Source organism: Mytilus trossulus, unplaced genomic scaffold (genome assembly GCF_036588685.1).
Source record: "Mytilus trossulus isolate FHL-02 unplaced genomic scaffold, PNRI_Mtr1.1.1.hap1 h1tg000244l__unscaffolded, whole genome shotgun sequence".
Lineage (NCBI taxonomy): Eukaryota > Metazoa > Mollusca > Bivalvia > Mytilida > Mytilidae > Mytilus > Mytilus trossulus.
The window spans coordinates 395,300-413,735 of NW_026963317.1; the positions used below are offsets into that span (position 1 = coordinate 395,300).

Here is an 18,436-nt window from a genome sequence, read left to right on the forward strand (position 1 = left end):
CCCCGAGCCATTTATATAAGTCTGTTTGAAAGAGGGGGAAAGGAAAGAATACAGACACGCAAACCTACGCTGTGGTTAGCATAAAAAAAAATTGTTTTTTTGTTTAAACAAGGAAAATAAACATAAAAAAATATTTTAAAGTTTTTTTTCTGAAAATATGTGACTCATAAAAAATATAGAAAATAGACCAAGGAGACAAAAGTGTCGTACTCTAAGCACAACGAAATAAAAAAAAAACATCATGAATTACTGACTTCTCTATTTATTCTACTACTCAAATAGGACTAAGTATTTTCAAGCAACATAATCCATAAACAAGTGATACATTTGCAATACTAGAGACCTAAACATGCATAGATCTGGTAGTACCATCAGAAATTATGACTGATTATTTCTATACTAGCAGTAAAATGATTGTAGACTTCATTATAAGCAACAGACAAATCTCGAAACAACATTATTTAGAACCCGTTAACTTTTATTTTTATTAAAATTGTAACTGTTTCTCTATCGATATGCAGCCGTTCTGTGGTTAAACGCGGCATGATTGATCTTTTTGACCAATCAGCGAACGTCTTGGCACGCGACTACATAAGGTAGAAATAACTTAAGATAATACCAATCAAAAACACTTTTGATTGGTTAAGAAAATTCCGAAAACTTCTTTTGGCTTTGATATAAATGTAAACGAAAAGTAAATCTCATTATAGAGTTTTAATTTTTCTTAGAATCGGGCATATCTTTTTCCTTTTATTCCGATAAAAAATGGCTGATGAAAATAGGATTTCAGTTAGCGAAGAAAGAGTTGAAAAAAGAAAAGTGGATGATTTCGCAGCTTTGTACAATCTCGACAGCAGTGCTAGAAACTTAACGGAAACAACCGGTAGGTCTCTAATTCACAAAATTCAATTTATTACGACGAATAATTCATTTTATTAATTAATCTCATTTCCAATTACCCAATAATTGAAGAATTGGAATAAAATTTATTAATTTATCAAGGTAGGGGGATGTAAAGGGATCGGAAATGTTATTACATACGGACAATAATTCTATTTTGTTTACAATGGTCGTAAATAACTAAATATATTATTCCTATTTATGTTCGACACGTATGGAATATGAAATAATGTTGCCAACGCTAAATACAATTGTACTAATTTGGTATTGATAATGATTCTATCAACTCCAGGTAATTTACACCAAGCGTAATTTTGTTTTCTGGTAACGAAATTTTGTACTCCGGGAAAATTCCATTTGTTATGTCTGCGGCAATAAAGTTAATATATATGATTAAAGGATGTTTCTATTAAATTACTCCGGTCTTAAACCTAATATAAAGGGAGAACGTTTTTATTTTATGCAACGCAGAGGCAATCATATAGAAGTGATCATAAACAATACGGGATTACATATATGGTAAGAATTATTAGTAAAAAAAGTTCTTTGATTTTCAATGATATTTGATTTCAGTTTACATCCGTAAGAAACATGTATTCTGATATTAGTCTAAGATACCTAATTAGGAAAAAATTTAATTTCGTAAACTTCCACAACTATTAATTTAGATTTTTTTGTTTCTTCATGTTAAAATATATCAGTTTCGTTTTTAGGACAAATATAACTTTACTGCAATTCCAAAGACTCCTGTATTTTCAAGAATTATTTTGGAACTATATGCTTTTCTGTGTATAACAATTTTCAGCATCGAGATCTTTAATGCAAATGTATAGAATTCAGTATATTCAAGATTTTTTAAGGGATTAAATGAAAAAGACATGTTTTTAATTTGCCTATTTTTTTTTGGTTGAAATATCCGGCACTGCATAAAATCATTTTATTTTATTTTTGTTGGGCATTTAAAAGTAAAACGATCTTAAATTGCAAAAAGTAAAAGTGAGATACCAGTCAATTTCTCTGTCCAAGAGTCCAAGAAAATAAAACAGAGGTATTTCTATTTGAAGCACTTTTAGAATCACTAATTCGATGGAAACAGACATCGCATTATTTAGGATAAAATTTTAAATATAGTTTAAATAATTTGAACATTCCATGTTTTAAATCTTGGATACTAACTAAAAAAATGATCACATGCAAAAACAAAGCTGGTATAAAGAAAGAAAAGAAAAAAATAATTTTCTTTACAAAGTTTTTTCTTCTTATTATTATTTAAATTTAAATGAAATTTACGTGAAATTCTTCTACATATCATGTATTTTCAAACTATGCGCTGGTACCCTTTCCAAAAATAAAAAACTGATACCGTGACTCTAAACGATTAAATAGGTGATAATTCGGATTGAAATTTGTGTTCGCGTGTTGCTTCTAAAATGTGTGTAAATATAGACGATAAGAAAATAGCAATCTTTTAACAAGCTTTCTGAAAAGTCAAAGGTGGCAAAAGTAGGTGTCGAACAGAAATTCGGAATTGTTGTTATACCTGGCGTTAAAATGAAATTGTCCGGAGATGTGGCCGGAGTTGACCATCTGTTGACACCTTCTTGTTAACATGTGATTCTGTAAATAATTAATAAAATATAAGTTACGTAAAAACATCATTGTTTGACTACCGATATTGACCACTGATTTGTTTTTCTTTAATTTTTCATCTACACGGGGGTGTTTTTATAAAAAAAAAAGTTACATTTAAAAACATGGAGTACTATGCAGTGGATTCGGATTTTTACGGTAAAAAAAAAGAGTTTTTAGTTTTTTTCAGAGGAAAAAAATCAAAACAAAAAAGTGTGCAATATGTGTTGTTTAATATATAATTCATTATTGCCTGTTAATATAGATATATTTATATATCATTATTACATGTAAATATATTTTTTTAATTACAGTACAAGAGGGGGCTTTTAAAAAGATAAAACCAGAGCCTGGGAATGGCGGCTCAAGTTCCCTTTTGAGCGGAGGATCTGGAAGTGGCAGTCACAACCCTAGTTCCTGCCCGACCCCCGCGCGGAGGAGACATCGGACAACATTTACGCAAGAACAACTACAAGAATTAGAATCAGCTTTTGCCAAAAGTCACTACCCAGATATATACTGTCGGGAAGAACTAGCTAGGATTACCAAATTAAATGAAGCAAGGATACAGGTTAGTTTTGTTTGTTTGTTTGCTTATTTCTATATTTGCTTATCAGTTTATTTTTCTTATTAGTTTATTAGGGTATTTGGTATTTTTTTGTTTTGTTTATCCGGAATTGAATTACAAAATTGCTTTACAACATCGGTAAGATTTTGCCGCCTATAGTTTCTGAAACGGATTTTTTATTTCCGTGAAGTAATACGCCCTTTTAAATCTCTATTTATATATTTTTTTAGATCCTTTTTGAAAAAAGTGTATGGAATTAAAAAGTAAAAAACCCAAAAATACTGAACTCCGAGGGAAATTATATTAATTGGAACTTGCTGATGATTTAAAAAAAAAAAAAAAAATAATAAGTCGTTTTTTTCTTCCGAAACCTGAATTAATTTTTTACAAGTATAATTCACCAATGAAATAATTTCGTAAGCATAATAATAAATGTTCGAAGTTGTTATACATAGGATGAAATTAAAGCACGACAAGGACTTTTAGGATTATTATTCAACTTTTCTAACGGTGTGTCGGTTGTTCGTTAACAAACTTTGCAAATCATATATGCATATGAAATACAACTTTTAGTGATTATGAAAATAAAATAAAACTATAATACAAACTGATAATCAAATATAACTTGTTGTAAAAATATTTAAAACGAATAAATATTGTAAAAAAACACATATTCATTATGTCGTGAACTGTTAAAATTGGTTAGAAAAAATAGCCGTATATTTTGGAGAAAAAACTTGTATCGGAAAATATATTCGAAATAAGTAAAATAATGGATAAATATGCTGATTTTAAATAAAAGTAAGGGAAGAAAAAAAGAACAAAATAAATATCCCGGGCCTTACATGCATATTAATAAATTGAAATAAGTGAATGGTAAAGAACGCTCTCGATGATTTTAAAAAGAAAGAAAAAGAAAAAAGAAAAATGCCCTTAACCATACCTGCAATTCGAAATAAGTATTAGATACTGAATGCACTAGATGATTTTAAACTGAAGGTAGGAGAAATAAGTCTGTTCTTAAATTGGTACAAATTAACAATTCGAAATAAGTTAAAAGGTGTTTTATGGATGCGGATTTAAAAAGGAGGAAGGAAAGAAAGAAAATATGCTCTCAATGAACATTCATAATTCGACGTTGGTAATAAGAAACAGAAAGTAAATACACGCAATGTTTTTAAAAAGAAAGGAAGACAAAACGGCATGTCCTAAGTTTAAATAACAATTGAAAATAAGTAAAAGTTGGTTGATGCTCGCGTTGATTTTAAAAAGAAAGGAAGAGAAAAAAGAAATATGCCCTCAATGTTTTTTTAACAATTCGAAATAAGTAATGACAGTTGATGCACATGGTTAATTTTTAATAGAATGCATGCCCTCGATGCAATTTATCAATTCGAAATAAGTAAAAAAAAAAGATAATGGATGCATGCAATGATTTAAAAAAGAGAGAAAAGAAAAGAAAAATATGCCCTCCGTGCAATTTATCATTTCGAAATAAGTAAAAAAAGTTAATGGATGGCATGCAATGATTTTAAAAAGAGAGAAAAGAAAAGAAAAATATACTCTCCGTGCAATTTATCATTTCGAAATAGGTAAAAAAAGATAATGGATGCCATGCAATGATTTTAAAAAGAAAGAGAAGAAAAAAGAAAAATATGCCCTCCGTGCAAATTATCAATTCAATTTAGAGATTTAAGGAACAGATGGAATATTAGCGATAGCAATGTCGCCGCGGGGGGCACCGACTAAATACACTAAACTGAACTATTGGAATCATTATATTCACTTGAACAAGTCCGTTAGAATTCCTCAAAAGAAAACAGAAAATGCTTGTAGTTTTAAACATGAAATGTCCATATGTCTCCCTGTTTACAATGTCAATGAAAGTTTCGTACAAACTGTCGCTTTAGTCTTTATAAGGAGAACGGTCAGAGAGTTAACAGCATCCTTTCATAGGGAGGAAGATGATGTTAAAAATTATTTATTTATTCTTATAAAGGTTATTTGCTGTTTTGTTTTAACTTTTGAACTACCAAGATCAGTGTCTCTCTGTATCAAAATGATTTTTTGCATTCGGAAATAAATGTCTAACATAGCATAAAAATAAAATAAAATGATTAATTAAAGATTTTTTATTCTAATTTCGTTTAAACATTTTTAAAAGCATAACAATATTATAATAAAAAAGTATTAAATTCCCAAAGTCGATTATCTAGTTATAGGCTGCTAAGAATTCTCACATTTTGATTGGATTATTCCTATGAAAAAAGTTTTAAGTGACTATAAAAAAAAAAGACTGCTATTATTTTGAAATAGAGTTTAAGAAGATAGCTCGGAATTACGTATGTCTTTACAAAAGGAAAAAAAAACAATGTAGTCACCATACTAGTTGTCTCCTATTTCAAAGTAAAGAATATGAAAATATCATCAAATCTGAATAAAAAAAAAGATTAATAAACACTATTGTATATGCATATAATTGTATTCTTATAAACGAAAAGTTTAATAGCTAAATTTTATTTTGCATCCAAATTTGACAACTAAAATAAATTATAAACCATTGGCATTTGTTTGTGATTCCATATTTCGGAATAGTACCATCATGCCATGATTACCTTTCATTCTAATTCAGTTTCTTTGAACTGATTTTTTTTGTGGGTTACTCATTGTCCCACATCATTATGAAGAACAAAGGAAAAGAGTACTAAAATACCAATTAAATTCCATCATATATTCTAACTGTATTCCTGTATTTAGTCAATGGTTCTCTTTAGTTATATCTGATTGCTGTTATCTTTATTAATAGTAGGTGTTCAATTCAAACAAATGCGGATATTTTATTTGGCTGAAAGACTGACAAATCATTTGATACCATCATATGTTTCAATTTCGTATGAAAACAAATTCATAACGTATGCAAACAACTCATGTCGTATGAAAGCAACGCATGTCGTATGAAAGTAACCAACGATGTATGAATGCAACCTAAAATTATAATTAATTTTAAAATTATTAGCACCTCTCATCTTAGATCATCTAATTATTTATCACATTTATGGTGTTAAACAAATCTGCTTTTAAATGAAAAAGTATGACATCTAAATAAAAATATAGCAATAAACTAAATCCAATGAGATACATGTACGAAATATAGAGTAAGTGGTCGTCACATTTTTAGAAAGAAGCGCTTAATGCAAGATCATGCGATGGAAGCATGCTTTCATTTCGTATAAATTTTCAAAACAATGCTCTCAATTCTATAGTGAACTTGGTAATGATGCAATGTCTCTCATAGTTTTTCGACTGAATTTATCCACATCTTTTGTAGACTTGATAATTTGGAGCTTGCCATAATTTTATTTTTATCTATATGTTTTTTTATGTCATTGGGTTGCTGTCTTATTGACTGTGACATGCATTATATATCTTTTATTTGCACGTGAAAACCAATAAAATTACAAAAGGTAACCCAGAATAGATAGTTCAGGGTTGAAATTTGGTTGAAGTCATGCTTTCCATCTTTGAAGTTTAAGAAGTTACTTGGTATATTTTTCACCCGTTTAAGGTTTGGTTTATTCTGCCCACCATCAAAAGTTACTAACATACATTCCCATTGAACTCAATTGCCAAATGTTACTCTTTAAAGTAATCAAAACACAAACTGGCACCTTACAGTTTTCTTAAAATAATAAGGCGGTTATTACGCTATATAGTAGAGGCTAGTGGAAGTAAAAGATGGCCTTTTTACAGAGAACAAATTTGAGTATGTAAAATTTCTTCAAATTTACGTAAATAATTTGTTCTGTTGTTCTTTTAAGGTCTGTTTGGGCCATATAGGTCTTTGTGATTATAGATTCATGGCTTACAACATTTTATTTAGGTTCCCGATGTAGGTTAAACCAAAACAGCCATTCGTATTCATAACTAACAAAGAACTATTTTCATGTATCTAATAATTTTGAATATTTAATGTACAAGGAATAAGTGGGAATATTTAATGCACTAGTTATATACACAGCAACATCAGTTTTTAAAACCGCATGCAGGTTAAAAAAAAACTTATCGGAAAAATAAATCAGCCTTTATTTTAGATTCACGGGATAGGTAAATGCACAAAAGACTACAATAAAAAGGAAAACAAATTACTAACTTGTCGTTTTGTTTTCGTTGAGTGTGGGAATGTTTTCGTATTTTACTAGAAGCTCCAAATAACTGTATTTCATGCATCCTTCCAATTATTTATACATATTCTATTTTGTTTTCTCGATAGATTTTTTTTATTTTTTTTACGGTTGTCTTATGGTTTGCATATTGATGTGAAATTGCTTTTTGCATTATGTCTGTAACTGGAAACCCTTCTTCCCAATGCATAAAAAAATCATTCAAAACGGTTAATAAATTTCAACGTCTTTCCATCTTGAACATATTTTGTTATGTTCCTATAGAAAATACAGTGCCAACTCAAAATTCATTCCGACTATTTTGCTCGATTTACAGCGATCTATATACTATAGTAGTTGTGTGATAGTCAAAGAGTTCCAAGATTTTTTTTAAATTTCAATAATTTTTCGAATATTTAATTTGGCTTAACATCTGTATTTTTGTGTTTCTCCAGGCTTTGGGTTTCTTTTAGGATGAACCCAAGATAGTGAAATCGCCAGGCAACAATAGACGGGCTGGACCGTACTCTTTATGTCCTTTTGGGTTTTTCGCTAAACGTTTTGAATTTTGGCCAATTATCTTTCGAATCGAGGCTATTCCAAGAACACAAGTTGTGTTAAAACAATAACAGCACAAGATTATGTTGTTTTAAATTTGGAAACTAGTGTAATTCAAACCAAAAAGAGAAACCTCCGACTAAGAGTAGTAGTATTATGTATAGGACTTTAATCTCTCTTATATTGTTGAAACAAGTGAAATCTGTAAAATTCGGTAAATGTTGCGTTCACTCAGTAAAGGATTGTGATTTTGGAACTACGGACAAAATGCGAGACAAACTTTTGCGATTACTGCAAACTCTGCGTCTAAAAGTACAACTTATATGCATAATATGTATTTTTTTGGCGAACCATACTCCGTCGCATTTTCGCACAATCAAAAAAGAAAATCGTAAACATTTCTGCATTTACAAAATTCGATTCGCTATTATTGTTGTGTTGAGATTGGAAAGAGGTATTTTGCAGACACGGTATTCAAAATTATTTTGCATACAAGGTATTCAAAATTATTTGATAAAAAAGATTTGTTGATACATTTTATTCTAAAAAAATAAATTTGTCCCCTTATGGTCTGTATACCCTGTTAATAGAATCAACACGGAAAATCCTATTTACCACAGCTTAATATTTCTGGAACAATTTTCAAAGACTCGACCCTAATTACCTATCAGAACTAATTCTATAATGCTCAAATGACTACCATTCTAATACTGCAATGTTTCGGTGTGTTTTCTTAGGCTTACAAAGTAACGAAGTTGCCATTTTCCTCCATGAAAAACATTAAAACTTAGCACTGCTTAAGGGAAAATCAAAATTGAATTTAGCAAATGAGTGAAGAACGATCAATGGTATTCTAACATCGCTGTTGATGAATTTTTGCCTGTCGCTAATGCGTCGAATGTAAAGATGCTAGAGACTTCTCCATTAAAAGATATGTCAATCCTTATTACTGGCACCATTCTCACGAGACAGAATAACTTCGCTTAAAAACCTCCTGACTATTCTCTCTTATACCACGTCTCTTAATATAAAAATTCATAAGATGTATAGTCACGGGACAGACGAGAATATAGCCAGCTTCTCTCGTGGTAGTGACCATTGTGTCAAAATATTCACATTTTATATTCATCAAATAGTTTTGCGTCTTTGGTTTGTCAAAAAATGTGTAGAATTCTGACTTGTTATGTTAATAATATTCAAAAGGGATGGAGAAAAACTATGTTTCCATTCCCTAGATATTTTTGCCTTTTGTCCCTTGAACTGTCAAAGCTGCTTGTGTTACATTAAGAGCGTAGCGTTAGTCCCTTTTAGCAAAATTACCGTATATATATCATGAACATGTGGGCTCATGTATTCAAATTCTTTTAAGAGAGAATTTGGCAGGAATGAATACGTGTTTTTTTTTATTTGCCTGTCGCCTTAGAAAACCTATTCAAACGTTGAAAAATTTGAGATAGAAAAGGAGATCCTTTGCCAAAACGTTGAACATAATCTTTATTATCATCTGTTTTGTTGTTGCAATGAGTCGTCCTAATCTAAACCTATTTGACCTTTAGGGAATGTAAAATTTCGGAAGTTTTGTTGTTAAAATACACGTTCATTCTTTCTTTTTATTAGCGCGACTCAAGCCAGGCTCAAATCAGATCTTTACTTAATATTGTATAAAAAAAGGGAACTCATTTTAATTGAATTAAAACTATGCTTACACCCCTTGTATACTCCGTTCCCTTTATTCACTTGGTCCGTCCAGTGGTTGTGTTACATTCACAGCATGGCATTATTTTCTTTATTTTCCAATCTAGAAGATTTGGCCAAATTTATACAAATTAATTTGTAGAGAGAATTCAAGGCCCAGTTTCACGAAGCTGTCTTAGGACTAAGACATGTCTTAGGATGGTCTTACGACATATCTTAGTCCTATGTGGGTTTCACAAAGCGGTCCTAAATTAGGACATCTCTTAAAGTTGGTCATAAAGTTAGGACAACGCGAGAGGTGTCTTATGATGGTCTTAGGATAGTTATACGTTTATTTATATACATTACACTCATTTTTTATATTAATTTTGAAAAAAATATCTTATTATTATCTAATTATCTATTCTCCTGTTCCTGCTTAAAACATATATACATTGACGGATTATCAGGATTTGTCAACAATGAAAATTCGATGTATTGATATAAAAATTGCACGTTTTTATCTCTTAACCTTTTATAACCAATAAAGTCGAAATTGAATTCATCTCACTTGTACCAAAACAATGTCATAATTTTATATTCTTTTTTCTTAATTTTGCATTGAAAATTTCATATTTATATTGATGTATTGTTTAAAGATAATTTATATATATTAAAATTACTTTTATTTTTTTATATTTATTTTGCAAATTATGTCATTATATTAATCAATACGTTTAGAATAATTTATGGTAAGACATACTACATTTAAATGATTTTTTTCCGTAGATCATATTTATATTTGAAAATGTAAAGAACTTGCGACAGGTTTAGGATGTCTAAGCTAAGATGATCCTAAGACAGCTTCGAGACGAGGTCTGAGATATGTCCTCGGATAGTCATAAGAGGATCATAAGACATGTCCTAAGATATGTCTTATGACATGTCTTAGGATAGCTTCGTGAAACCGGCCCCAGGGTTTTACCTTTATGTCCAATTCCTAATCGCAATTAAGCAAGAGAAAGAGAAATTCTGCAAGACAGTCAGACATACACTTTATTTTCGTCTTTATGTTGTATTAAGGTGTCGTCTCAATACACATTTTTCTGTTTATAGATTTGACCAGTCACAAGAGAAAACATCTCCATATTTGATAAAAAGATACATGATATCATTTTTTTGTAACACAAATAGAAGTTTCTTCTTACTTTTTTTTAAGCGCAAATCAGTACTTTAAAATGTGTTGTCTAGCTTTCATACAAAAAAAATTCAAAAAATCAAATTCAATTATCTCAACGGATTTTATGAATGAGCCAAAATTATTCAAAAACTTTTGACTGAATTTCAAATTGACAGTGGAAAAGAGAGTATAGACATTTTCTATTGGTATCGGAAACTACTGGCTTGTCATCACGATAGTCAACACAAAGACACTCTAATTGCTGTCCTCAAATTCACATTCTTTATTCAAGACGCATTTTAAACCTTATTAAATTATAAGACCGCGGACTATGCTGATGAACACAAAATGGCATCTCTTTTGGTAGATTTTCTCCGATCAGGCGAGCACTATTATGTCACTATAAAGACTTTGTTTGTGCTCATGCGATCACTGAAACGGCCTCATCTTGCATGTAGAATAGAGAACCAAATTCTTTCAATTTTACCAATGTTTAATGCATTGATCGGTGACGAGTTGTTCGTGCTAGATGCCGGTACTAATTGTAATCAATTCCGCTTCTTCGATTAAAATGCTACTTGGATTTTGTGCGGAGTAATTGACAAGGAACATTCTTGCTTCATTAGATGTTGTAAGAGTGTTTGCCCACTCGACTCATCAGGACCTATTTAATTTCAATTACATATTCACAATCAAGACTACCCAGCCCATACTTGAACGCACCGAAAGAGGACTTCCATTTTATTATTTCACAAATATTTTGTCGAAAAAGAAATTATTTCATTCGGTCAGTGAACATTAAAAGCATCCATTTGTTACAGTTAGGTTATTAAATAAAAGTAAGCATTACTATAAATGGGTGATAAAATACATAATACGAACTAAGATGACAACAATTTAACGACGATTTGAAAAACACAAATACAAGAAAATGCTAATTCAAAATTGTTATATAGATAAAAAAAAAAAGAGATAGTTTTCCAAAATGAAATTAGTTGTGAATTTTATTAAGAGGTTCTACTAAATTTTAAATATCGGTGAAAGTTGATAACGTACAAACAGTTAAACTATACTAGTAAACCTGATTGCAGTTGTGAATATTTGATATAGAAGACGCATTTTATTATTTTTTCGGGGAGGGGGTATGGGTTGGGGTGGGGGGGGGGGGTATGATGGTGTATAGTGGTACTGCCAGATTCACAAAATATATAAATTTGAAGGAACAATAGCATTTAAGCAGTTTACTTCAGTGTTCTCACCGCACTTTCATATTGTGCATATTTGGATGAAATAGTATAAAATAATCTTTCCCCATTCCTGCTGCATTGGTAAAAGGTTTTCAGTCTAAGTATGTACTCGGCAACTTTTCCTTATTTTATTTTTGTCACAAACAACCGTGGTGATTTGAGTGTGCTATTGCCATGGACGTTTAGCAAAAATCAACCAATGTATGTTTTTTTTAATTATTGCATTTCATTTTTTACAGGTTTGGTTTCAAAACAGAAGAGCAAAATACAGAAAACATGAAAAACAACTCGCCAAGTCTCTGTCTCCAGTAATGAACCCTGCTTGCAACGGAATGATGAGGAACTTGTACCCAACTACGTCTCGGCCCTATGCTGCTTACTCGCCACACACCAATATGAATTCTATGGCGAGATATCCACAGATGAACTCATCATATCCTTCAATGGCTCAGTTTTCAGGGATGTCCAGTATGGCTACTTCTAACATGGCCAGTATGCCAAGACAAGTTCAACAATTCCCAATGGCTTCAGACTATAGTTTGGTAAGTTTAGTCTCATATATTCAAGATTTGCAACTTTCTGAGTCACTGTTCTAGTTTTCATTGTATTTCTTTCGTCTAATTTGTTATGTAAATGATGATAGTCAAATTTTCGAGCTTAAATTCAATAAATTTACTTACATAAAGAAATTTAGTCATGCAAAGAGTTTGAAGAAATTGATCAAAATATGCAAGTATATAAGATTAAATCCGAGATAGAGAATGAACCCGACTTTTTTTATATATCTTACTAAGATATATTTGTGAGAAAATTCTCATATTTACTTTTTATTATTTTCCAGGACAACCACGAAGATGATTGGTATAACAAAAGTTTGACAGCACTGCGCATGAACAACAGCCACCACTTATCAAATCCTGTCCTACAGTACCAAGCATGACTAGAGTCAGAATCAGGAAAAATAGACCATTAAGGAGGGCAACCATTGCTTCATCATCATCAAAAGTGCTGACATTATAACTATGAAATGAACATGATTATCGTCTAGTCTTAAAGATTTATCTTAAATTGTATAGATTCATCAATATCTGTAAGATATTCAAATCGATTTGGAAAATCCTGCATTTGAAGTACCGTTATCTTTGTATTCTAATATCAATGTCCAATTTCTGTTAAAGCAGTCATCTGCCGAGAAATAAGCCATAGCCAAGGACTCACACCTAGAAACCTGCTTTGTCATATTTTGGAAAGGAAAACCAAGAAATTCCAAATCGAACATATGATTGATACTAGTAGACTCTTTTATTTATTTGACACTCTTAACTTCTAGAGTATGTTTATTTGAAGCTATTCATTGGTTTAAATCAAAACCAATTTTGCAAGACTTTCTAAATTGATGCTGATTTCCTTGGATTTTTGTATAGATGCAAACTACAGGCTTCAAACTTGAAGTAGTGAAATTTGCAGAAGCTTCGATTAAATAGATATTAAGGACTAAACCACGTGGAAAAATTTATGTTCACAGAAGAAGATAAATCCACAGAATGTTTTGAATAATTAGGGAGACAGTTTCTGCATGTTGTTTATAAATGAACACCATTTTGCCATATGACGCTGGTGAATCTGGCTTTGTGCCATATTAACGGATATTGTATATATAAATTATTGTAAATATTGATATTTATATTTCAGCTATTGGTAAAACCAAACTCAGTATTACTGTTGTGGTGCAGTCTGCACAACATAATAAAAAATGTGAAAAGACTCAAATTATGTGTTTAATCATTTAGCCAACAATAGGATAAAATTGAAAAAAAAGTATATAAATATGTTTTTGGTTTGATGGTTAATGAACAATTATCTGGAAAAGGATGTTCACATAATAGACAAAACATATCAAAATTAACTAAATAGTTATCATCCTCATTATCAAAGGTACAAGGGTTATAATTTAGTACGCCAGACGCACGTTTCGTCTACACAAGACTCATCAGTGACGCTCATATCAAAATAGTTATAAAGTCAAACAAGTTAAAAGTTGAAAAGCAATGAAATCCAAAATTCATTCTCTGTACAATTCTAAAGCCTTTAAGAAAGTGGTTGTCATTAATAAATAGTTGGTGTTTGCACTAAAGGTATCAACAAAGATCAAGATGCAATAACTATTTGGTGTTCTTTGGAAGTCGATAAAAGGGCTAATTTGTATTCTTTGCAAGTCGAAAAATGGCTAATAAGTGTTTGTAGTCAATAAAATGGCTCTTTGCAGTTGGTGTTCTTTGCAAGTCAATAAAATGGCTCCTTGGTGTTCTTTGCGAGTCAATGAAATGGAAAATAGATGTTCTTTGCAAGTTTAATGAAATGGAAGATAGGTGTTCTTTGCAAGTCAATAAAATAGCAGATTGGTGTTCTTTGCAAGTCAACCAATTGGCTCCTTGGTGTCTCTGCAAGTCAATAAAATAGAAGATTGGTTTTCTTTGCTCGTCAATCAATTTGCTCCTTGGTGTTCTTTGCTGGTCAATCAAATGGCTAATGTATGCACTTTGCAAGTCGATAAAATGGAAGATTGATGTTCTTTGCTGGTCACTAAAATAGAAGATTGATGTTCTTTGCAAGTCAAATCAAATGGTTCCTTGGTGTTCTTTGTCAGTCAATAAAATGGCTCCTTGGTGTTCTTTGCAAGTCAATAAATTGGCTCCTTGGTGTTCTTTGTAAGTCATTAAAATGGCTCCTTGGTGTTCTTTGCAAGTCAATAAATTGGCTCCTTGGTGTTCTTTGTAAGTCATTAAAATGGCACCTTGGTGTTCTTTGCAAGTCGATAAAAAGGAAAATTGGTGTTCTTTGCAAGTCGATAAAATGGAAGATTGGTGTTCTTTGCTGGTCAATCAAGTGGCTAATGTGTTCTCTTTGTAAGTCGATAAAATGTTAAATCGGTAGTATTGTAAGTTCAATAATAAGTTTAAATTGTGTTCTTTTTACAACTCGTAAAAATGGCAGATTGGCGTTCTTTGTATATCAATAAAATAGCCAATTAGTGTTCATGGTGAAAGGCAATAAAAGGGTGCATTGTTTGCAGATCAATGAAATAGTTTATTGGTCCTCTTTGCTAATTGGTAAAACAGTAGATTGGTGTTCTTTACAAGTCGAAATAACGGTTGATGAGATGCAAATCGTTTCTAGATGTTTGGTGTTTATTACCATCCAATTGACTGGTTTAATGGTATTCTTTACGTTTTAACTAAATGGCAAATTGGTGTTTTTGCAAGTCGATAAAATATATAAAATAATCTTTTTGATGTGCTTATCATAGTTTTTGTTATTGTCTGTTTCATTCATCATTTAGATTTATTGTTTGATTATCTCACCATGTTCCCTAAAGGCCTAGATAAACCTATGGGTTTTGTCCATTGTTGAAGGACTAGTGACCTATAGCTGTTACTTTTGGTCTCTTATGGAGAGTTATCTCATTGGCAATCATACCACATCTTCTTTTTTATATCTATATCATCTTTTATAATGTGACCTACCAAATTAGACTGTTTGTCATAGCATCATTAACATAACAGTTGCCACACATAGAGCATAATCGGCTTACCTACTAAAGCCCTTGAGATTATCCCTGTTTTTTTACTAGAATTCCTGATGCTCAGTTGCTTAATTTTGATAATAAAATTGAGAATGGAAATGGGGAATGTGTCAAAGAGACAACCATTCGACCTTAGAGCAGACAACAGCAGAAGGTCACCAACAGGTCTTCAATGCAACGAGAAAATTCCTGCAACGGAGGCGTGTTGTGTTTAGAGGACTGTTTTATTTGTTGTCAATTTTTGTCAATTTTTGTCAGTCAACTTTCGAGTTATGAGTTTGACTATCCCTTTGTTTTCTTCTGCATATCTTGATGATATATACAAGACGAAAATAAGATTACAAATATATCTCTCCATTTATTAAAAACTTTTACAATACCATACTTCCACCACATATATATCAATTGCACAATGATTTGGTATAATGAGCATAAAAATAACAATAGCTAATAATTATGTCAAACAATCACAATAAATAAGGCTATGTCTGGGAAATGTAGTGAATATACTTAATCAATATGCCCCTGTGAATCGTTTCTCATTAAGAACTCATCACAATGGTATTACTAATATTTGAGAGACAGATATATAAAAAAAAATCCAAACTTGTTTCTGAATCCCATATTTGAACTTCAAATAACATTGAAATAATTTTATTCTTGTAATTTTTCATTAAAAAATACTGTTTAAACTACATTTTAATTTATAAAGTAATAAATTCAAATTTGCATCTTTTAAATCATCCAATAATAAACCATAAATTATACATCTATTTCAAATATTGTTATAAAATCAGATTAAAATTAAACACATTAAAGATTATATAATGTATGGAATTATGTAAAACAAATAAAAAATCTAAATTTTCCTTTGGATCTTTTGAGAAAGAAACATGTGTCCAATTTCATGAAATTCCATAAGAAAATTATAGAATGTCTCAAAGAAATAATGTCACAAATGAAAATAACTGTTTGGGATATTTTCAAGGGAATGTAGGATCACTTTGTTTTTCTACAACAACTTTTGTTACAGATGACACAAAAATGGAATGTTTCTATAAAGATGAGCAAAAATCAATCAATTCAAATATTTATTGATTTTATTTTATATAAAGATTGGAAAAGATATGAACAAGAATTGAACTTTTCATTCATTCAGTTGCACTTAGACATATTTCAAATCTTTGGTCCGCATTATTAATCTTAGTTATTTGATGCTGATCTATCAATATAGGCATGGGAAATTGAAAAATCTTCAGATAGGTCCATAATAACATCCTTTTATTTCTAAAGCCAAGATCATTTAGAATGTAAATTTGACCAATCAATGCATAATTTTGCATTTAAAGTTTGAGATTTTGTGAAACAGTTTTGTAAAAATAATTTTTAATTCAACTTTGAGCTTTGGACTATAATATTAAAAATAAGACTACTTAATTACTTATAAATTGTTATAAAAATAAGAAATCTACTGCTTTTAATCAACTGTTTATCTATGCTGCATTATAAAATCTATTGCAGGACTATGTCCCTAAACTTGCTATATTCTAAAACAGATACTGTAAATCTGAATGCTATTGCGATGTTTTTATAAATGCCAATAACGTGACTGGGTAATGAGAATTGCAATACTAAGTAATCACACTCTCATATCTTGTACATAAGTCTGTTTTCAAATAAACACAATTATTAACCTGCCATTTTTGTCAATTCTTCCAAAATTGCAATAATAAACGCAGACAATGAGTTTACAGTACTACTAATTTACCCTTATTCATTCATTTTGATTTTGCTAACTACAAAATTCTGCATCATTTCAAAAGAAACATTTTGCATTTCCTGAAATTATCAACAAATCAAGCGAATTTTTTTTTAGATTTTTTCTAATTATCTAAAATTTTTATAAATAAGGTATAACTTAATGTGAGTTGGTATACCTTTAATATTATTTGTGAGACTCTTTATACATAATTGGTATATTTATGATGTACAAGAAATATATACTTTTCATCAAATGTCCCTCTTTCAGGCAAGTGGGGCATAACAAGAATTTAAATTAAATTGATTGTTGATTGCTTAACGTCCAGTGGCTATTATTTCATGCACTATTAAAGCTTACATAGTAAAGAACAAAATTCAGCACAAAATAGCACTTCATTTGTAAAAGAAGAGATTTATAAAAAATATCTTTATAAGTGTTTTAGTGGATTTCTTCAGATCACAAAACCAAAGATAATACTACAATATAATACCATAAAATTGCTTCATTTGGACAGACTTTTTCAAACGTCCAAGTAACATTTATAACATCAAATTTTCCAAACAATTCATTCATGCAACTCACAAATAAATTACATCAATGAATATCTTTTTTTAATTGCCCTAGATACAATAAGAATATAAAATTATGCAAAAAAAAATATTTAATTTTTTTTTTTTAGCTGAGAATTTATCAATGTGACTCGTGAGTCAAATAAAAGGCAAATACCTCAACAAAGTCAGAAAATTGTGAACAAAATCATCTTATGATGAGCTCTAAAAAGAGCTAAGCATGATAAGTGCATGTACATGTAAAAAAAATGGTTAACATTACATACATTGTATACAGTGCTCAGATCATGATACAAAAAGTCAAAGAAAAATCAAAATGTAGATAAAAATTTAGCATACAGGTCTATGTATCAAATAAACATGCATTTTTCTATAAAAAAAAATAAGACCAATATAAAGATTAAATTTAAGTCCATTTATAGTATTATTTGTGAATTTAATACAAGTAGCATTTGTGTTCTATCATAAACAGACATGAACAAACAACTTTTATTTTTCAATTCAAAATAAGAAAAGGTCATAGCAACTAAATTTTCTGTGACCTTTTAACAAGCAGTATAAAAAAAATACTTTCCTGAACACTAAATACAACAACCCTACCACCCT

General features: G+C 30.3%; 1 protein-coding gene across 2 annotated transcripts; it reads left to right on the top strand.

The window, feature by feature from the left end:
• Positions 1 to 725: 725 nt before the first annotated feature.
• On the top strand, positions 726 to 13,383 carry LOC134701435 (homeobox protein unc-42-like). 2 transcript variants are annotated; one of them, XM_063562585.1, is made up of 4 exons: positions 726 to 883; positions 2,844 to 3,100; positions 12,156 to 12,458; positions 12,758 to 13,383. In XM_063562585.1, the coding sequence occupies exons 1-4, from the start codon at positions 766 to 768 to the stop codon at positions 12,854 to 12,856; spliced, it is 777 nt and encodes a 258-aa protein (XP_063418655.1). In that variant the 5' UTR covers positions 726 to 765; the 3' UTR covers positions 12,857 to 13,383. The 2 variants fall into 2 exon arrangements, with proteins under 2 accessions (XP_063418655.1, XP_063418656.1); XM_063562586.1 differs by lacking the exon at positions 726 to 883 and adding an exon at positions 2,577 to 2,688.
• Positions 13,384 to 18,436: the final 5,053 nt, after the last annotated feature.